This window comes from Falco punctatus, assembly GCF_963210335.1.
Source record: "Falco punctatus genome assembly, chromosome: 1".
Classification (NCBI taxonomy): Eukaryota; Metazoa; Chordata; class Aves; order Falconiformes; family Falconidae; genus Falco; species Falco punctatus.
The window spans coordinates 110610718-110633184 of record NC_137580.1 but is presented as its reverse complement, the minus strand read 5'-3'; the positions used below and the strand labels follow the sequence as shown (position 1 = coordinate 110633184).

The window sequence follows — 22467 nt, the reverse complement described above, 5'->3', positions numbered from 1 at the left end:
GAGATGCCAGACTCACCAGTCCTGTGCATGATTACTGGCTTCCTGAGGCGGGAGAGGGCTGGCCAGCCTGGAAACCTGAATCCACACTGCATCATACAGGTCTCTCTTCCGTGTATGAACCGTACAAGGAACAATTAGTGGCATTCCAAAGAGACTAGGACGATTCTTCTGAGATGAAAGAAAATATAATTCTGTCCGCATCTGTGTATGTGAAATAAAAGAATGACTCAGATATGAGTATGCATTAACTCACGTTACCGTAATTACTAGGATGCTGACCTTGTTACTTATTTCAGGCTTTGGCAATTAAAATAAAGCATTAATTCTCTATTGAAAGTACCCTATTTCAACATTTCTTTCCAGTATTAAATACTGTAAATTTTGATCACTGACTTAAACTTTTTTGCATTTATATATTAAGACAATGTTGTTTAGGTATTAGACGACATTAAACATAGATGTGTAATTCAACCATGTAAATATTTTATATTTTGTATAATGTATATTTCTTATTTTTCCCATCACATGGTAATATTGTAATGAAGACATGCACCTAATGATGCTAATGCCTGTCCCCAGATGACCCCTACACTAGGCAAACCAATGTTTGCTAGAGAAAAAACACTTATCTTTAAACCTAAAGGAGACACTACAGATTTGTACACAACTTATTCCAAGCGGACAAATTAACCTTCATGCTACATCCCCCATTTATAAGGAAGATTTAACACACCAGTTTAATGACACTGAGGTACAGCCAAAGCTACTACATTCCACAAGTGTTATACAGGTAAGATTATTATGCATTGGTAAGATTTTTGACAATGACAAGCACGGATTTTTGGAACAGCTTCCACAAACCACTTCCACTGGTTTTTAAGCTGTATGACTAAAGCTTGTAATGGCTCAAAAGCTTTATACCCATGCCTACAAGATTCTGCAAAATTTGAATCAAGGTAACAGTGGTAACAGTGGTTAGTGGCCACTGCTTGAGAGAATAAAGCAAAAGGCCCCGTACAAACACACGGTGAAGAGGGCAGTCAAATGGCCTCCTGGCCCATATCCACCAGGCTCTAAACACCACCAGGCTCTGAAGTCTGGACACAGTGCATACAGAACACGAGGCTGTCTGAGGTGTTCAGTCATCCAGCTTTGACATTTAGAGTTCAACTTCAGCACTGATGCTTTTACAAAGAGTAGTTCACGCCAACAGAATGAACCAGGAATGTACTATATAGCTTCACTCTGTTTCTGTGTAAGAAATAAGGCTTTTCCACATACTGGGAAAGAAATGCATTTCTAGTAGCTCCTCTAATTAGAATTTTTTCTGCTCAAAGAGTCTGGAACATTTAATCAGGGAGTTAGTGAACGCCCAAGTATGTATCTCAGCATTAAAGAACTGGGAAGCATGCCAGTACTAAGGAAAGAAAAATACACCGACGCTAGACATAACCATTTAAATTTACAAGAGTTGTGTTTCTATAGAACTTGGCACCCACTTAAGAGGAAAATGTATTCACTCCCTCTTCTTAAGAAATAAAGATTAATTTATCATACGGACATTGAAAAAAATCCTCACTGGCTTTCCTTCAAAGTGTGTTACGTGAACAGTTTATAACAAATGCAAAATGTACTAACCATTTTCCTGTGGACTGCAATTATATACCCTGTACAGGGACTATCCGAGAGCACGGGCACGTGACCATTGAGAGTCCAGTTGGCAAGGTTACGCTCTGTTCCACATGGCACTACAGTATTTGGCATTCCGTTTGGAATGAGGGTTGGTTTAGGAAGGTCCCCATTCATCATTATGTTGGGTGCTCCATTAGCTGGTGGCCCAGTCGAGACATCTGTTGACAGACAATTACACCCTCAATTATCTACAGTAACCAGAACTGATCACATGATTTTTATCCTTTCCACCCTGTTCAATGCATTTCAGGAAATATCTTCTACTCTCCTTAAGACCAACATCTAACCTTTATTTGCCTACAACTTTGCAAAATCAGAGCATGCAAGAGCAAAGAACAGCAGAAGTGTTTACAACCCATATAAGAAACCACAAGCAATAAAAGCAAAACCACACACCACACTTCCAATTTTTTACTTGTCCTGCCTTAAAGCCAATCCACAAGCAATAAAACATTTTGTTCAAGACATCTTGCGTCTTGAACTGAAGTAAGTATATAGCAACCTTCAGACTGCTATTCTGGGCATGATCCTAAAAAGGATCACAGATCATCAGTAAATGATCTGAGACTGCACACAGCTCCTTTGTGGATCAGAACTCTTATTTGTCTTGTCTTTAATCTTTAATGTTTACTTAGTAATAAGTAATAAGGTTTTCTCATGAATGTCTCCAGTACGTAAGCACTGTGCATTTTAAATGAGGATTAAATGCACTTAAATAAAGGAAAATAAGTATGTTTTGCTTTACCTGTCTGCACAGGACTTGATGCTGATGTAGGGGATCCTGGAATTGGTATTTCGAATGCACACAAAAACCCACTCACTGATAACCGGACTTTCTGGTTGTCTTGAGGAAAGTTCTTCAGCAAAAAAGGGGAAGTTAGTCAGACCTGCATATACTGCTATCCGTGACTCTGAATGTGTTCTGTTCTTTTGAAAATAACGTATCTATCAGCTCATCCTTCCCCTCCCAGCTGCTTTCTTGCACCTCTCCAGAAGGAAAAAAGGAAGCCAACAAGGACACTCCTTTGCAGATCTCTGCACCAAGACCTGAAAGAGTTATTACTGGTTCTCTAAACAGACTGACAGCCCCTAGTTTCAAGCAGCTTTAATCATATTTAATGAGAGCAAAAAAATGTACACATATATACATACACACTATGCAGAACTAAGCCAGTCATTACTTATGCCTCCGATATCTTGAGTGTTTAAACTCATCACAGCACTCTAACTTGAGATTTATTACCTGAAGATTATTTTATCCTTTTTTTCCTAAAAATATCAGTAGTAATCAATTCAATTAAACTTCTGCAAGCTTCTACATCACTGATAATTTTGTTTACAAGTGGTTTATTTTGGTTCAGTTTAGTTTGATTTTATATCTATTTAAAGCAAGCCAAAGCATAGTTTAAGAATGAAATAGAAGTTCATATAGAGCTATAGCTAAGCTGACTTTATCATACTTTAAGTTAAATTATTTCACAGTTCTTCTAAACAAAGCTTAATGCCAAAAAGATGGTAGTACGCCGCTGTACACAAATAACAAACAAAACCACCAAAGGTATGCTGCAGCAATACTTAATTTTTTTTCTTCTTACCTTTATATTGGAGCTATGCACTTCTGCAAGTAGAATCTGTTCCGGTTTCAGCCCGCAGAGTTCACTTAACTGTTTTTTCAAGCCTGTATACTTTTCATCCATGTTCAACCTCAAGCCGTATCGAACAGGAGTAGTACCATCTAATTTAATTACTTTAAAGGGGAAAAGAAACACACTGGTCAGCAAACCAGGAAAGTTTTAATGAGAACAATATATTACAGCTACTTACTTAGTAGAAAGTATTTTTTCCCCACTTGAAGATATGATTTTTAAATATTTTTTTAACCAGTTCAACTTTCAAGGCTTGAGACAAATGTCAGAAATCTCTTGCCGCATAGGCAGTAGAAAATGGTTTCAAAATCTGTTTCACTTTATCATCTTTGCTTCTTTGCCCACAATACATCAGTTTTTCATAGCATAGTTCATGACCCATAAAGTAATTTGTGTTTGTGGACTCCCCCCAGCCCTTCTTTTTTCACTCTGTGCAGATTTAAAGACAACCTTCACGACACAGTGAACAGAAGGAAAGTTCTCAGAATCTCCATTTTGTGTGTTTCTGCATTAAGCCATTTAGTCAAGACTGAAATGGGCCATCTATGCCCTATTTTTAAAGGGTTTACTTTAACTGTATTCCAATGAAAATTTGGGTACTCTATTATATTACAATGGTTATACTATTTTTAAAAGTAAATACCACACCAACGAAATCTGGATGTTTCCTAGATGTTCTACATATACAATTTTTATTTTAGCAATGACAAGTTTATAGGGAATTAAATACTACTACTCACCTGTAATTTCTAGGTGCATGTAGCTATCCATTGGCAAAGGCAAGGATAAAAAATTAAAAGGGTCAAATCTAACACTTATATGTCCACAAGTTTTACATTTTACTTGTGACTTCAGCTGCCCATGAAATAAATCCACAACGATGGATCTGTTTCTTCTCAGATGGTTTTCCCAGGCCTAAAGTGAAGTATGACACAACAACACAAAGTTAGAAACTGAAGACTATTTGCTTGAACTACAGAAAGTAGTTTCATGGGAAGTCAAATGATTTCCATCGAAGTTGTTTACCAATTTCTAATAAATAGGAAGTATTTAATTTCAACATGAATAAAGAAAAGTTAATTCAATTAACACTATAATCAAGGTACAACATCATTTAAAGTACTTCTGAAAGGACCATCGGGTATTTTGAAATATTTTGATGCTCCACAATTCTGAAAAGTTGTTCAAAGTGACTGTGAAGTATCATCTCTATACCTTTATTATAATACCTAAACCTCATTTTCAGCTCAAAGGTGAAACTGACTCCTCAAATCAGAGATATAACAAGTTCCAAAAGACAGCAGAGTCCTGAAAAAGTACTGCCACAGCCAGCCTCATCAAAAACTTAGCAGCTTAGTACTGTAAGGAAAAAAAAAAGCAAACAAACCCCAGCCCCAAAAAGTTTTAACTCATACCTCTGCTGCTACTTCCCAGTCTGGTCGACCATCACTGTCTTTCAGTTCAACATATGGCTTATCATGAACTCTGTTCAAATCCTCATGAAGACCATCCAAAAGAAAAGCCAGAAGCTCCTGTGAGTCTTGCTGTTGAAAGCCATTAAATCTTGGTGCATATTTTGCTATTGTCCACTATAAAACAAAAGCCAGAAAGTTATTTTAACGTCATGTAATAAAAGCTGTAAGAATAAATCAAAATATTTTAGACAAGACACCTGCTGTCAACGAGCACAAATTCACTTGCCAGGAATTAAAGATAACCCTCTACGCTTTCAAAACAGAAGAGCATTCACAGGCAAATGCATAATCTTTTGTCCATAACAAGTGCTATAAAAGCCACATCTTATACCACAACCTCTGATTCACACCATGTAACTCCTCTGAACTTACAACCACTGAATCATGATTATATTCCACAGAAAGCGGCTCAAGTCCTGAGCACCAGGACCGATGAATCCTGGCCTCCTGGAAATGTGCACCTCGCCCCTGCACAGCCCCTTCCTGAAAACCTCCCCTACGTTCCTTACAGGTGAGAAAGCAAATTCTGTGACCCGTTTCAAGTAACATCTGTGATAATGAACTGCCCAGGATACGGTCACTGGCTTCACAGCCAACTTCTAACACTTGAAACCTGTGTCCAAGTTTCCTTCCTTTTTTCTAGGGGAGATACTGATTTGAGGCCAAGAGCCACTACAATACAGGTAACACCAGGAAAAACTGCATTAAGTAATTTGTGCTAGTCACAGAAATTCTTGCTTTCCATCTTTAAAAAACACACATCAGAGGCTCACCCGCAGCTTTAACGGTGCTATATTCTTCTGAGTTCCGCTCCACAGCTCCTGAACCAAATCCCCATAGCACTTGGCCATGTGTCCTTTCATTCCTATTGGATTTGTCCTAGAAACCAAGAAGTAATTAAGGCCATACTAAAATTTAAACAAAGTTAATGCATAGGGATAAACAAGGAAGTGCAAAGGCTTCTTGCTGAACCGTTTTAACTCTCCCAGAAACAAAACAGGTTTCATCTTCGTGTATCTAACCTAGTATCTGCTGTAAAGCTGACAGTTGATAACACTGAACTTAAGAGGATTTATTCAACGTGTCTACTTCTGAAAGCTGGACCTCATTTTAAAGAAATGTTACAGCATCTAAAATGCCAATGGTCTCAAACAAAAAATTACCTGTTAAGTTCATAAAGATGTCTTCCAGAGATGAAATACCTTGTTAGAGGTTGTGTATTACTGACACACTGGATGCTGGAGTTCATGAAGCATGTGTTACCCAGATTGCTTAATCCAGTAGCACCCTTTTCAGTAGGAACTGAGAAAAAGAAAACATAATTATACCAATTGTGCAGATGTGAACAATTCAGAATGGTATATCAGTAAAGTTAAGAATATGACCTTTTCACAGTAACCAGTTCAATTTAACCTGCTCCCAATTATGAAACTACAGCTGGCAGAGATGAAACAGAGGACCAGCCTGTTCAAAACACCTTCTCTCTCAACTCTACTTAAGTTAATAGAAATTGAGGTATTTTGTTGTATCTGATCCACCACGGACCTCAGTACAATCCATACAAACTATTTTCAGTTTGTATGTATTCAGTAAATAATTATGGTACTGTAATTTCTGGATTGATTTGTTAAAATCTTAACTATTCCTTACCTTAAAAAAATTTCCCAGATAATAAACACAAACCTCGGAATTTGTTATGTACCATTTGCCAGTGCTGCATCTGAACATCTACAAATTTATCTGTCTATACATCCAACACTTGCACATTTCCAGCATCTAAGTTAATACAACAGAAAGAACAAGCCAAGCAGCACAGGTGTAAAAGACCTCTTCCGATGCTAAGAGGGCTTGTACTAAAAGTAATTGTTTCAACATAATATAGCCTCTCGGATTTCTCTTCTCATCATAATTCAATTACTATGCTGAAACACTTACCTTTATGTCTGTCTATTTTACTGCTGTTTGCTATAAAAGACATCTCTTCCGGCCAGCTCATGTCTTTGTTTCGAACTAGAAAGAGATATGGTATAAGGATTTTTTAAAATTCTTTGTTACTTGCTCCAGAGAGCTTATGCAGCTGAAGAGGTTTAATTAAAATTTTCTAATATTTAATTGAGAATAGAAAATTGCTTATTTTTAGTTATTATTTTTGCTAGGTTTTATTTCATTGTTTCCAATCATTATTGGAAATCATTCTAATACTGGCATCATTCCAGTAACATCTTTAGAAAGCAGCCTTGAGACTTCCAGTGGATTACAAGTTTTCAGTACTTATTCTAATATTTAGTATGTATCCCCCAGATCTGAACAGATCTGTTCACTTCATGAGTGATCACTAATATTTTTTGTTGTTATGAATCACCAAAAGATTAAAGTGCATTTCAAAAGAGGGACAAAATATATCTGTTTCAAGATAAAGCGGGACAAAAACCCACAAGCTTTTCTAAACTAGCTTTACCACCGCCTCTCCACAGGTCCCCTCTGTAGACCTCCCCCTAGCATGGACACAAGCATACAGTGAAGTGGCTTAAAGGACATGGCTGAATAGAGGAAAAGGGAGTAATTTTTCACTAGATCACTTCTCACAGCCAGCTCCTCAGATAGGTGTCAAGTAGCTGTCCACGGGTACAGCAGCTGGCATCACAGACAGCAGAAAGGCAGGCTGGTTCTTTCGTGGCAGTGCTGACTTAATGCCCGTTTGTTTATTGAACGACAGCCTTGGGGTTCTGTTTCACCTGATACAGCAAGGTGCCGTCCCTCTCCCCTCTCGCCACATAAATTCCCATTTCTTCTCTTGTGTCTGGTGATTAATGCAGGCACACAATGAACTGCATCATCCACTCTACCAATTTTAACTTGATTAAATGTGAGCTAAGCCAAATGACAAAAGGGATGAGTCCATCCAGCACACCAGCCTGAGGTGCAATATAAAGCTACGTTAAGTTAAACCTGTACAGACACGACGTCAGACCCAGATTTCTATAGCGCCTCTGTGATGTAAGGACAACGACAGAGTGGATTAAATATGTATACTTCTGTTTCTCGTATACAAAAATTAGCCAAAAGGTCAAACTAGGCGAAAACTCAGCTGATCTGTGCACCCTGCTACCTTGGACAATGTACTTGTGACTGACAGCACTGCCTCGCATAGTAGCGCATGGCAGGAGTATGAGACACAAGAGACATAAATTGAAACAAGAAAGGCTGAGATTGTTTACAACGCCTTTTTGCCACGACAAGAGTCAGTCAAGCAGTCAAGTCCAAATGCATTAGGCTCTCTCCAGATGTGAAAATAAAAGCAGCTTCTAATGAAAATCTTAGCAACAAAACTGACATGGACTGAAACACGCTGTTTTCTCCACCTTTTGCTTTATGAGTAAGAATGTATACATGCAAACACCGTAACCTGAACTCTGGTAAAACTAGTGAAAGAAAAATCAGATAATGAAAAAGCCTCAGATGCCTTGTACAGAGATTTGTTTAATCTCTGGTATTTTAGTTATTACTGTAGGAATAGCGGATTATTTGAAGCTTTGGTATTTCTTCCTGTATTTCTTTCAATACATACATAGAAAAAGACATCTATTTACACATACTCTTCATTCTCAAAATACTTCCAAAACCAAAATATTTTGGTATTAGGCCTATATATTTGGGTAGTTCGGGCAATTACAGAAACGGGTACTATATGCAATTTATTAACCATATATATACTTATATAAAACTATCAATTTTTAGTAAAGCATTTATAGGCCCTTTTTATACCTTCTATTACTAAATGCTGCTCATCTTGGATTTTAAGATACTCCAGTCTGTGATCTTCATCATCCAGCAAAGTAAGATAGTTCTGCAGAAGAAAAAATAACCATATAGTTACTACTTCTAGATTTAAAATACTCTGAGGATATTTTAATCTCAAAGCAATGAAATTAAAACAGTATTAACAATTTCTTCACAAAAATGAGAACACCAGTTTTGTACCTAAGTTAATTAAATACAGTAGTTCACTGATCTCCACAAGCATCTAGTTCAATGCTTTAATGTTAAGTGGTATTTCTTTAGAATGAGAGAATTACACGTACTTAATAGTTTGGAGGAATGCATTCTGCTTGTTCATTGTGATTTGTTCACATGCACATTTGAAAAAGATCCTGGATGGCTGCTGGCTTCTGTGCCAACACGAGCCTATAGCATCACGTGTGGCACTGAAAGAATATACTTCTATTTTTATTTAAAACAGTTTCTATGAAATTTCATATCAAGCCTTTCAATAGGTCAACGAATTACTAATTTCTAAATACACCACAAGATAATTAAATGTTTATCGGGCTAACAGGAAAACAAAAGATAATTTTTCTGGGTTACGAACATTTCACTGTTTGGAGTGCACAAAAAAAAAAAAAATATATCTAGAAAGCAAGAGGCAAGAGTATTCCAACCTGGGCAGTTAAACTGCAAAGGGAACTTACATCCACTTGTTTTTGTTTTTTTTTTTTTTTTTTTTTTTTTTCTGTGCATGTACATGTAATAATTTCTAGGAAAAAAAAAAAGAGATATACAACATCCAACAGCTGATTAAAAAAAAACCACAACCCAAACCCAACATTACCTCACTATTGTATAACCAGAGGCGCATATCTTCTTCTTTTATACGTAACCTCTGGGAGAGATATTCATGTATCTCCTTAATTGTTTGCATTCGACTGAAGCAGCCAGTGTAAGCCAACACTCTTTTTAAAGGAGCATTCGGTGAAGGTACATTCCCTGGATTCACAATCATAAGAAAAGGGCAAAAGATAATGTACATACCCATAGGCCAACTGAAATCAGATCAGTAACTTATACACTATATATACAATAAGCATACTTTGTCAAAGTAGTACAGAGTTCTAGTGCTTCTGTATATGGATAAAATAATGACTTAGATTGAAAGGTAGTTGTTACTAACCCCTTGGGACAACAAATTTGCTATCATAAAGCAGACAGATTTACCTCCCTTCTTACCAAAACCTGGTAGAAAATTGCTCCCCAAAGATTCTCATAGAAAATAAATAACTTAAAAGAAGTTTTAAAAGACTGGACTATTCTGTTAAAGACAGAGTATCAGGGTCAATGGTAATTTTCAAAATAAAGGACTTCAAAATTTTATGAGAAATTAAATAAAAATTAAGGTAAGAGAAAATCAGTCTGACTGTTCTTGGAAGCAGCGTGACTTTGCTTCAGCTCTTCCATGGAGATGAATGCTGATCTATGAAGATGAAATCAGCCTGGCAGTTTCACAAGAAAAGTATTCCTAATAACTAAATTTCTCAAAGCATATTCTGTGAAGATGCCTAGGATTTTCACCAGAATTTCTAAACAATCTCATGTTTACAACACAAATTAATTCCATCAGTTGAGATTGTTGCTCTTTTCCATAATATGAGCTCATCTTTAAATAAAACATTCGCACAAGAGGTGAGACCAACTTTAGATGCTTTATTCCTTGAGCTTCCTTGGTTTAAAATTAGGAAGTTTCCAGCTCCTCAGAGAGACAGGTCTATAACACATTCATGAAAAACTTATTACACAGCCAAACCCAATCAGGTGACTGCATTGCTTAAGTAACCACAGAAGTGACACTGTTCTACTTTCACTGTCAAAAGAGTAAAATAAAATAAATAGTACCATATGAAAAGATGCAGTATTACATGCAATTTGACAAAAGAGTAAAACTAAATTGTAATCATCAGTCAGTAAAGCATCAGTTTTGCCCCAGTATACCAAGCAAAGTACTCATTTTTTTGTAAAGAAAACAAAAAAGCATTTTCTGAGATTAGGGATCAGAGGATTAGTTGTAAGATTACAGCAAGAAAGCGTATTTGAAAACTCAAAAAGATTAATAACTGATTGGACAAATAAATTAGTGCAGAGCAAAATAATTCCAAATCAAGATCAAATTTGGCACATCAGAAGATTCTCTTTATTTGAATTTGGGCATTTTAGGATGTCCAAACAAAGCACTCCCCATTTTATTAGGTCAAGTAGGAAAAATGAATTTGGGTAGCAGGCAGTTTCTGTAGCGGATCTTGATCGAGCAGGCAGCCGCTATCTACATGTTAAGTTTTAGATTCTACTGAAGCAGTGAAAAATGGAGCATCTGCATGAGATTTTTAAACACAGACTAACACTAGCAAGACTAAATAATTTAATTTTCCGAAGTCAGGTGAGCCCATTTCTGGACATATGTTACTGTGGATGCAGATATACATCGGTGTGCATCCAAATGCACACGCATGTGAACATCATTTATTTCTTTAAACCTCTTGTGCAAGGCAAGTATGCAACTGTGCACACAAATGGGTAACCAAAAACAAAACCTGCAACACTTCTCAGCTGAAATGTGAAGCTGCAATCTAAAGACTATTCTTACAGCCCATTACTCGTACAATCTTCTGGCAAGCATTACCATCACAATTATGGCACATATGTTTCAGTTTGAAGTTTACACTTTCTACAGTATTGTCTTTCTGAACTGCATCAAATAACAGCCTTCATATTCCATTAACTCTATCGCTTTCTAGAGAGTATTAAACAATTTGGGGCATTAAAGCCTAGCTGGCCAAGTAACTCGGAACCAACTGGCTGAATAATGATTTCATTTATTCTAGCACTGTGCTATCAGATACACACACAGAGCCCAATGCACAGGTGCATCTATTCTATGGCTACAAAATTAATTACCAACAGGAATAATGAGATCTGCCCTTCTGGGCTGTTTTGTTTATGCAGTGCTCATTTTTCACCTTCAGCTCACCAATCTATTTGCAGTAACTATGCAACTTAACGGACTTCATTGAAAATGCTCCCTCACGCCTCTTCCTTCCAAGAGAAGATAGCAGGAAAGCCTTTAAATCATTACCAAATGCTGATTGTGCCTTACAGTTGATTAGCTGGTGTACAAGCACAGTGGCAGCAAGCTTCTACAGATGTGGGTCTCGCTTTCTTAGAAACTGCGCACTTGTATTCTTGCTGCATTCTTAAGTTACCTCTAGGTAAATGCTGAGGAAACATTCTCAGGCTCATCATACCCATATTCACCCAGATGTTGGACTGCTGCGTTCGAGTGGCAGGCTGCTGTCTCAGGAAGAGCAGATAGCGAGGAAATAACTCTAGCTCAGGCACATTTGTTTTGCTGTTTTTGATCACCTAGTAAAGATGTTTAAAACATATTTTAGAGACCGCTGTTCCAAACATATAGGAATTCCCAACAGGAGCAGGAAGTAATCGTTAAAGCAGATGGTTAAAAATATAAACAATGTTTTACTGGGAGATGAGAAATCTTCTGAACTTCTTACGGGGTGTCTTAGGCAAATATCCACAGGAATAATAATTCAGTGATTTGTAAGGCCTTTTTGAAGCTTATTAGTTGCAAATTGTCAAAAGCAAACACCATACTCAGTGGAGCACAGCTTCCTGTGCCATACTATAGAAAAAAACCCCGAAATATATTTTCCTGAAATATATGTGCATCTACAACGAACCTCAATAATTCTACACTGTGTATACTTCAATATAAAAGTTTCACAATTGTTGAAAAAACACATGAGCTGAATAAGACATTTGTTCTGAACCTTCTGAACTATGAGCTTTGTATTGCAAGTTTGTAGACTGAAACTTACTTTTGTTACGTTCTGATATGCTGACAAAAACAGCTGAAACTACCCCAGAATACGACTTGCAGCTTTTCAGTCACCATTTTTACAAAGATTTTGTAGATCCGTGCAAACATAGGCATACATAAATGGCAGGAATGTTCACTATTTTTGTGACCATGTGAAGCAGGAGAAAACACTCGGTTTAAGATGCGAGAAACAATAAAATGCACTGAAGTAGCATTCAGTTACAACAAAAGCAATATGATGACATTTTCTGGAAAAAAACAACATAATAGTCCCTTACTGTGGGGTGGGAAACTGGGACTGTAAGTGCCTGTATAGATGGTAGTAAGTAATCAAATGGGCTTTAAGAATTCAAGTGCTCAGATAACCAAGGGTCAAAGCGTTGCTTAATTATGGACTGTAAAGCTACAGCTTACATAGGTAGTATTTATTTTTTTCTGCAGACAGGATATCCAAACTAAAATTCTCTCATTCTGCATAGATGTCTCTCTTCTAATGACCCTATTGCAAATATCTCAAGCACATTAGTTTATGTATAAAGAGATGTGGCCTTTCCTGTATCACGAAAGGTGTTGTTTCCATGGAGAATGTGTGGGAGAAAGGTAACAGAAGCCAGTGATTTTTCACTGTAAAATAATTACCACTACTATGGCTAACAGACCAAATCATCAAAAATCATACAGCTAAATCTCTCCACTTGTGACACTGTGTACTTGCAACACCAATCACCAAATCTCTATTGCTACCATTAAAAAATAAAAAAAATTAAAAAATCCTCTCACTTCCTTTTTTTAAGTGTTGTTCCTATAAGAGACTACCTGACACAGAATAAACCAACCACTATACGGAATAAATATACTCAACAGAAACTGAAGAAAGTTCCCAATGTTTCTAAGTGAACAGACCAAATGACATCCATTTTTCTTGCCTCTAACATCAGCCTACTTCTTTATAAATTCAGTATTAATAATTCAAGGCATGCCAGCTTTAGCTCCAAATGATTATGACCTGTTAATTGTTTTGCAATATTACACACAGAGAAACAGAGAGATAGCCCAATAAATTGTGAGCAAATTGTATGATTCAACAATGGCTACTGCTATATAATTACTGCTCCTCTCTCACAAACAGTTACTGTTTTAACTGCAACCAAAAAAAAAATATCTCATTGAGATAACACAGACTATTAGCCCACTTAGTCAATTCCTTTTAATATATGGCACTTTCATATTTGAAAATTATATTCTGCAATACATTCCCCATTGAGCCCCAAATGAATTTTTAATTAAATATTTTACAGCTTTAATATATAAAATACTAGTGTTAGTTACAAAAAGTAACTTTGGTTCTTCAAGGTGTTTTTTTTAAATTAAACTGTTATGCAAAGAAGTACAAATACCACCTTATCTTTGATAGGCTCTTGCTAATTAGTTAAATTTTATTACAAGGCTTTAAGTGACTACAGGTAATTAAATAACTGTTGATATAAAAATGCAGTATTACTGATTTATAAATATATTTTTCTTACACAATTAAACACTTCTGTTAATTGTCTGTAAAACTACTTCACAATTTTATTGTGATTCATTGGCTTTTCTGCTTACTATCAAATGTAAGAAATGTGAAAATTCACTACATCGGAATTATTTCCTGACAAATAAGTATTCCTCAAATTTGGAGAAGTGTTACTGATTTTGTGCAGAAGAAGAATGTACATCACTTGCCTCACCAGTAAGATTTTCTGGTACTCATTAGAAAAAATGAAGGCAATTATCATAATACTAGAAGAAGAACGACACAAAAGAACTATTTATTTTTAACAAACGATCTGCTCAAAATAACAACTGGTATTCCTATGGTCAAAATATATAATACCTGCAACAAAATTCAAAGCTGAAGAATTAAAACAAGATGGGACCAACTGGATGAGCATATCAGGTGAGATCCCTTTTGGTGAGGTCTTTGCTTTTAGCACGGAATACAGTTGACCATGATTGTGCTAATGTGCCTTAGACAACAGATGCCAATTCACTTTTAGCATCTATTTCTTGAGGAATTACTTATGATAAATGCTTTATTGAAAAACCTTTGACTAAAAGCTGTACAACTTCACCAGTCTGTGCAGTACTCAAAAGCTGATATGCTCATACACAAATTCTTTTTAGGAATAACTACTCCTGCAGCTTGTAGCTACAGCTCAGAAGTGCTTCTGAGCAACCATTTTAACAAAGAAAAGTCTTAGTTTTCTTCACCGGGATCACCTATTGCTATCTGCTTTTTAGATCATCACCAAATGTTTTCTATGACACTGAACTTGAAGGACAGCAACTGTTAACTTTCCCCCACTTCCTGAAGTTGTGAGAAAGGCAGGCGTTTTCAAAGCTGCAGGTGTCTCAGTTTTAACACTATTGTTTTTGCAGAACAGTTGAAAATTTATCTTGGCTTTTAAAGACGAGTGTTTTGATGCCAAGTCTTTTAAACTGATCTCAAGTCTACTTTTGCCTGCTTTAGTAATCATGATCATTTGAGCAGCATTTCTGTCCTCTTGCAGTATCTCCTGGGGATTATCTCCTGAGGATTGTGCTGCAAACCTCCTGGTAAATATCCACAACTTTCTATCCATGTCCATTCCTGAGACGGCTTTTTCCCAGCTTGCTCTTCAAGACTTTTCATTTAGACTACCCATTTTGAATGAAATGGGAGATGACCATAAAAGATTACCTTGTGCAACTGGCAGAAGCTTGGACACATTAGGTTGTTTGTATTATCTTGGAGGTTATGGCAAGTTAACAGCATCTATAATCACAACTTACCGGCCTGGGCAAGGACAGATTTGCTCCATACCAATGGTAAAGTGCTCTCCAGACTGGTTCTGGTACCATTATGTAGTCCTTTCCTTCAATCAGTTGTGGAGATCGCTTTAATCTTCCACCCTCCATTGTTAACGATGCAGCCTTTAAACAAAAAGAACTTTGTCAAATCTCAAGTGGAAAAAATAGCATGTAGCTGCAATGATTTTAATTCATGATCACAGAAGGCTTTTTAATTATTCAAAAAAATTTAAGCAGCAATTTGCAACTGCTTTTCACACAGAAAGATGGTATTTAAATGTAACAATAATTAAAGCTCAAGTTTCACTATTTACTATTTCTCTAAGTAGTTATCTGGTATAAAATTCGTACTATGTTTCTTTTGTCACCTATGCTGACAACTCATATACTGCATAGAGAAATCCAATCTGTGCTCATCATTGATGGTGCTGGGCTGTGTTTTATGTTTTGTTTGCATAAACACTGGGAAAACTGTCAGTTTTGTTTCACTATTTATTTAACTATTTTCTGTTTTTATACAACAGCAATAAATGCTTGTATTTAGATTGAAAATACTGAAGTGTTTAATTACTAAAATATTTTAAACTTAATGCTTAAAGCTGTGTTTTCATATGTCTTTTTCATTTATAAGTCTTGTTTAAGAACATTTTGAATACTTGTCTTCCCACAAAACACTCAGTAGTAGTAGCCTCAGAAGAGGAACACAATTTTTTCCTCTTAAGAGTAAGAAACTCAAATTTTGTTATATGACAAAGAAGTGCTAATATATAAGTAAACCACTAGCTGAAAAAGACCCCACAAACATAAAAAGCTGTGATAGAAGTATGCTAAAAGATACTTTTCCTACATTGACATCACTCAGATGTATTTACCTTCACTGGTTCTTGTGTTACTAGGGGTTGGTTATCAATAGCTCCTGGTTTCTGAGGATTAAGCTGTAGCAAAGTACTCCCATTGGTTCCAAGGAAACACTGGTTATTATTGTCCGAAGTATTATGCTGCCTAGCAAAGCATACATCAGTCCCTGGTGTGCCAGGGTAAAGAGTATCTGTAACAGAATACAAGGAAAAAAAATAAAAATCCTCTGTTTCAGTTCATGACTCCATAAACCATAAATGAATGAGTTAAATTCTTGTATCCTTTTTTTGTTTGTTTTTAAAAAAAGATTTTTGAAGAAGTTGGCTAACCTTCACACTTCAGTGAAACTTGCAACTCTTCCAAACTACAGAGTGACAAATTATCGTCAGAAAAGATGACGAAGAGGATATATGATATCCAAATACCAAAGCAGATATCTACACAAATACCTGTTTGAAAATAGCTTAACTAGGTTTGCCAGTACAAATGTGTTTAGCATCTGCTTATTATCTGTTGTTTGAATACCAGACTCCTGAAAATCTTGTATACAATCCTGAATATATATGAAATAATGCCCAATTTTTATTTTTTTGTCCTTGAAAAGGAAGATGTTTATATTCTGATAAAATCTCCTTTGGTTATGCAGAACACTAAATCTAAATTTCACGTTAATAAAAAGAACAAACTTATAATGTAAAACTTGTCTCCCTTCCTGCCCTTCCTCTATCTTTTCCAACACCCACCCCAAAAACAATCACAGTAATTTATCTATTTTAAATTGAAGTTACAGTTTTAAGACACAGATTTTAAAATACCAGATGCAACATTCAGCTGTCTTGTAAGAAAAAACCCAACATCTCAAATTCTCACAAGAACAAAAATCTCTTCTTTCAAAAGATGGCTCCTAGAATCTGCATAAACTCATTTAGATCACATGCCCGGTAAAATTGTAAGCATGCTTTCCCTAATATTTTTTTTCCTGCTTCTTTCCTCTTTGTAGTATCTGAGGGCATCTCGTTGGAAGACATAATACAATGCCCAATTAGGTATGACCTAGAAACAACTTAATGTGAAGAGGGGGGGAAAAAAAATCCACTCAGAAAATAAATGATAGGAGAAAAACCATCTTGAAAGCAATTCTGGAAACTACTCATAGCATAAAAGATGAATTGCTGTTTAAGCAAAACTGTTTCTTGTTTATCCACCACAGACTAAAAAATCCTAGTAATTCACCAACGTCCACTTGTAGGCCACTACTGCAATCTAAACCATGTTATATTTTCGCCTGGAGGAATCTATGCGGCATGTAGTTTTCTTTAAACCTGTTCTACATTAAACCTCCAAGGAAATAAGATGTTATGCTTACTGCTGCTAGTAGTCTCTGAGGCTTCTGATGCAGTAGAAATATTATCTGAAAACTTTTCTTCTGTTGCACTGAAGTAATTAAGACCTCCCATTTTGTCTTCTCCCTGTTCTGAAGTATTGGCTGCAGCAGCTATGAGCGAATTCTTACCTCCACTCAAGACAGACGAAGGCTCTATCACAACAGGGTTTGCATCCTAAAATTGGTAGGAAGTACAAAAGTTAATTATAAGCCGATATCAAAGACGTTTAGCACCAGCCAAACCAATCACCAAAATTCACAGCTGCATGACCACTTTTGTATATCACAGTGTGCATTATAGGAAAAAACATTTTCTACACCTACTGATGAAAAACCTGCAGAAACTAACAGTCAAAATTGTTAAACCAACTGAATAAACTCTGCCGTACAATATAAAAATGGTGAAATACCAGAATTATTTTCTCTATCTAGGTACATAAAAAGACAACCATTTTAGACAGCTGTAACTAGACTAAATATTTGAAGATTTGTCGTTGTTGAATTTCATGGGATTAAATGAGAACAGCTAGCACAAGATCAAAAAAACCCCCATGGTTTCCTCAAACCTGCAACACTTTAGTCTTCCCTAACTTTGTTTTGAAACAAAGTTCCTTCGTCTCCTTTGGAGAAAGAATTTGCAAATGCAATCTGGCTCACACTTAGGCAAAATATAAGTGGAGAAAAAAAAAATATCTATCTGTGTCCTCCACCAAGATAACTTGCCTGCCCAGTACAGACATGTAAGAAGAATCCTACTCAATTTATAGCACCAGTCACAACGAGAAACAGCAAGAAATGAGAAAACAGAAAAGGGTATTAACTGAGCCTTAGAGAGGAAAGAAGAAAATCCACGCAATAAACATCACTATAACAACACTGAAAAAAAGGGATGTTTCCTGATTTAATTGTCCCCTATTTATCATGTAACTAAACATTATATCTTGTCAAATTACAAAACTGTGCATTAAATTGAGATGTATAAAATAAGGCTAAAATGTATGTTGGAATTAATGTAATAATTTATAGAGTTTTACGGAAATTCTGAGTGTCCTCTTTGCTCAAGAGGCAGACAGAGTGACTAATGGCATTGTGCTATTATGCAAAGGATTAGGTATGAAACCATGTGCACAGCTGAGTGCTTATACTATGACGAGGATTAAATTAACTAGTATTTCAGGTATTTAAGTCATCATTTGTCCAATTCACTGTGCACAATGAAAAACTAATTACATGGTTAGTTAATGCATACATTGCAGTTTTCTGAGTATTTTTAGTTATTTGATTTTATAAAACAACTCAAATACTTACATGATTACTTATCACTATATAAAAAAACCTTTTGAGAAATAGTTTATTTCCCTTGTGTAACCTGCAAAAAGTATTTATCACCACCTCAAATTTTATTAAATACGTTTTCTTTTGGGTAAGTTCATAGCCATACTTTAACTTAAATATTTTAGTTGGTGGGTATTAAAAAGCACCCTAGAACAATATCCTTTTAGTAGGACTGCTTTGATCACCATCAGGTACTGGACTACTATTCTCCATTGCCTATAAATCCAGTTATACCAATTCTCTCCTTTATTTGTCCAGAAAATACAGTGTGTATTTGTGGCCTAAGTGAAGTCAAAACCAAAACAGGTAGCTCTATTATCAAATGGATCAAAAGACTTAATGGGAGCACTACTGTGAGACTGTATTTTTATTCAAAAAATATTTTGACATGGAGGAATGATGAAACAATGTACAGGAAGAGATGACAGTTTAATGAGATTATAGTGAAAAGCTCACCATGTGACAATGATTCAGCAAAACAATTATTTTCCACTAAGAGACAGGAGATGTTTGATTTCAAGCATTATTGGTTAAGCAGTCATTGGCTGCAGATTTTTTTTCCATCAACACATTCACAGAAACCCTTACTCAGTATATAGTATTATTATTATACTTACGTATTTGACATATTCTTTCCACTGGTGCCACCACGGCATTGCAATAAGAAACCAGCTGTGCCCTGGCTGAAGACCATACCTGCTTTCTCTTTCTAACCAGCCTCTGTACGTAAAGAACAAACAACATGAAGTATCAGTTGAAACAAGGAAACTACAGTCCTTTTGAAAATATTCAAAGGTGATTCTGAAAACCATTTAAGATTCTGAGCAAAACACGCACCTAATAATCTGTCCTTCCTCTTCTGGAGTAGCAGGTCGTAGCCCCAAAACTATATGACACACCTGGAAAAAGAAAGTAATTCTTATTAAGAACTACATCACTATGAAACAAACATTAGGCAAACACAAGAAAAGAACAGCTAACGAAACCATTCAGAAAATTCTTTTCAATTATATAGCAAGACTACCTAAAATTGAACAAATCACTAAAAAAGTGTTTTGATTATGATATTCACAACCTGTTCCCTCTGTTACGACAAAAATACCAAGAACGTCAAAAGCCCCAAGACAAATTAAGGTGAACAGAAAATGAATTTTCATTATTTTCAGATCTGAAGCGCATGCTATGAAAGATCACAGCAACTGACACGGATCAGACATACAAAAAGTTAAGATGCCTGTACGTACTGGAGAGAGGTAATGAGAAATTGGGAGATTACAAGCTGTTAGAAGAGGATAAGCTGAAGATTTAAAATAAAAAAAATGCAAAGGGGAAAACTGGGGAGAAGTGGTTATAAAAGGGACTGAAAGGAAAACAAGCACATGAAGAGACTGAGGGAGAAGTTTAAAGCAGGCCAACGAACCAGTCAACACTGAGAATGCTCTCAAAATTGTAGAACACTCTCTGAATGTCTGATGCTTTTTTCTTCTTTTTTTTTTTTTTTTCCCTTCTTGAAACAAACACAGAAGGCACCATCCCCTAGATGGCTGCCTGATCTGGGTGGAGTTTTATTCCGAGTACACAACAACAGCAGTCCCTGACGGGTAATATTTTACTCCTTTCTTCCCAGTGAAACCATCCTGGCCTTGGCTGCAGCAATGGCTGGTGCTGGTTCTCCCAGCAGCATCCCAGCCACTGGGCAAGCAGCAGGGAGCAGAGGGGAACGGACTCTGCAGGGGTCTTTGTTTCCCATTGCAGGAGGAGGGTCTGCTGTCTCGTCTCTGAGACTGTTTTCAAATTGGTTGCTGCTCATAACATGATTTTTAGTCTTTTCTTTATGTCTCTTTTGAGGCTATCAATTTGCATCTCAGCTGGAAATTTCTAATGACTGGTGAGATATCTTATTTAAATTTATATTACAGTGTGAGAGACCATTCCACATTCTGAATAAAACAAAGACCATTAGCTGCTGGGAAGCAACAGATTTTCCAGCACACACAACACAGCTGGCTCTGACATTTCTTTTTAAATTCATGTAACACTGTGCTAGTATCAGATTCTTCATATAAACTAAACCCGCTGCAAATAAACCAATTTGTTGACAAGCCATCCAAGGCACTCTACTCAGACTACTTAGCTTCTCTTGTCTGCAGATGAGACACACAAGCTCATGACAGCTCAAATGAATGCCCAGACAAATCAATGGCAGACTCTGTCCTGCACGAGTATGCTGTTGAGCCCGCAGCATGAGAGTGCTTCATAAGATAAAGTTATCAAAGGAAATAAAAATCTAAAATGAAAATATAGCAATTTTCTGCCAGAGAAAAAAATACTGTAAACGAGACCTCCAACAAGCAATGTGTAACAATGGCAACGTGTAATCATCATTAAGACAAATATATTAAATGTTCATTCATTCTACTTCAGTATTGCATAGCTACTTGTTAGTTCATCAATATTAAGTTATGATGATGGATAAGGATAAGGATATATAATGCTAGACAGTCCAAAAATAAAGACAGCCCTTCCTGAGAAGGTTGCAGTGCAAGCAAAACCTGATGCAATTAGAGATAAAAAGAATTTGCAGAACTTTCTGATTTTATTCTTTTCAGCTGTGGTGCAGCTGATGGTCTTAGAGTACTCTCACTCAGTCACCCTTAACTTCTTTAAAAAGAATAGTTCAAAACACAATTTATAAAGTAGTCTAGGGTTATAAACGGGAGAATCAGGAGTATGCTAGTCAGACATCCTCTCACAACAATTTAAAAAAAAAAAAAACAAAACCAAAACCCACAGCTTCCCTCTGATGAAGTATTTTTCTGGTACAATCTGCCTCATAACTAATTAAGTTTCATTGGTAACGTGAGAACGGAGCCCACCAGTTCTCCCCGGCCATCCCTGGAAGAACTGAGACTGTCATACAGGGCTGGAGGTGAACATTAAATTAGGACAAATCCTCAATGCTCCATCATTATTTATTACCATTATTATTATTATTTAAACTCAAAGCATCAACCTCTATGGAAAATGGGTAAGGAACAAACTGCAGTGAACAAAAATACTCTCAGGGGGTCATTTTCTGCACAAAGTGAGCCAACACTAAAATATGACCGTTTTAAGAATTTACAAAAATCTAACTCAAGCTTGATTACAACCAAATCGTATACACACTCAATCCTCAGCTTTGCAACACAATAGTGATATGAGATCACAGCTTTCAAGGACTGCTTCATTAAGAAAGCAACAAAAGGTTCCTTAAACGGCGTTAACCAAAAATGTGAAGGGAAAGCAGTTGTAGAGTTACTGATACCTTTTCTCATTTCCTGTGTCACTTCCTCAGCAAAGATTTCCAGGAACAATTGTTTAAGAACACAGCCTTTTTCTAATGAAAAATATAACTGCTGATACACTGGATATTTCATTTTATGAACAGTATTGTTTATAAACATTCACTTTATCAAATTAGGCTTTAGGCATCTCCATACGCTGAAAAGAATAGTAATCAAATAGAGAATCTTTCCATCAAGGTAATGCACAATTGCAAAACCACATAACTCAGTGAAATAAACAAAACCATAAGCATGTTAG

The 22467-nt window shown here is 36.2% G+C and overlaps 1 protein-coding gene across 7 annotated transcripts in view; it reads right to left on the bottom strand.

Annotated features, from left to right (window-relative positions):
• USP32 (ubiquitin specific peptidase 32) overlaps positions 1 to 22467 on the bottom strand; it is a 93020-nt gene that overhangs the window by 7425 nt on the left and 63128 nt on the right. For 4 of the 7 annotated variants that reach the window (XM_080382413.1, XM_080382414.1, XM_080382411.1 and 1 more), the window contains 17 exons: positions 19720 to 19781; positions 19500 to 19602; positions 17530 to 17722; positions 16178 to 16353; positions 15288 to 15428; positions 11842 to 12001; positions 9423 to 9577; positions 8579 to 8660; positions 6749 to 6823; positions 5977 to 6115; positions 5587 to 5692; positions 4754 to 4927; positions 4079 to 4253; positions 3288 to 3439; positions 2438 to 2549; positions 1639 to 1850; positions 17 to 201 (listed from right to left, as the gene is read on the bottom strand). In XM_080382413.1, the coding sequence (XP_080238539.1) occupies positions 17 to 201; positions 1639 to 1850; positions 2438 to 2549; positions 3288 to 3439; positions 4079 to 4253; positions 4754 to 4927; positions 5587 to 5692; positions 5977 to 6115; positions 6749 to 6823; positions 8579 to 8660; positions 9423 to 9577; positions 11842 to 12001; positions 15288 to 15428; positions 16178 to 16353; positions 17530 to 17722; positions 19500 to 19602; positions 19720 to 19781 (2402 nt within the window). The remainder of the gene's footprint in view (positions 1 to 16; positions 202 to 1638; positions 1851 to 2437; positions 2550 to 3287; positions 3440 to 4078; positions 4254 to 4753; positions 4928 to 5586; positions 5693 to 5976; positions 6116 to 6748; positions 6824 to 8578; positions 8661 to 9422; positions 9578 to 11841; positions 12002 to 15287; positions 15429 to 16177; positions 16354 to 17529; positions 17723 to 19499; positions 19603 to 19719; positions 19782 to 22467) is intronic. The other 3 variants (XM_080382412.1, XM_080382415.1, XM_080382416.1) reach the window with 3 other exon arrangements.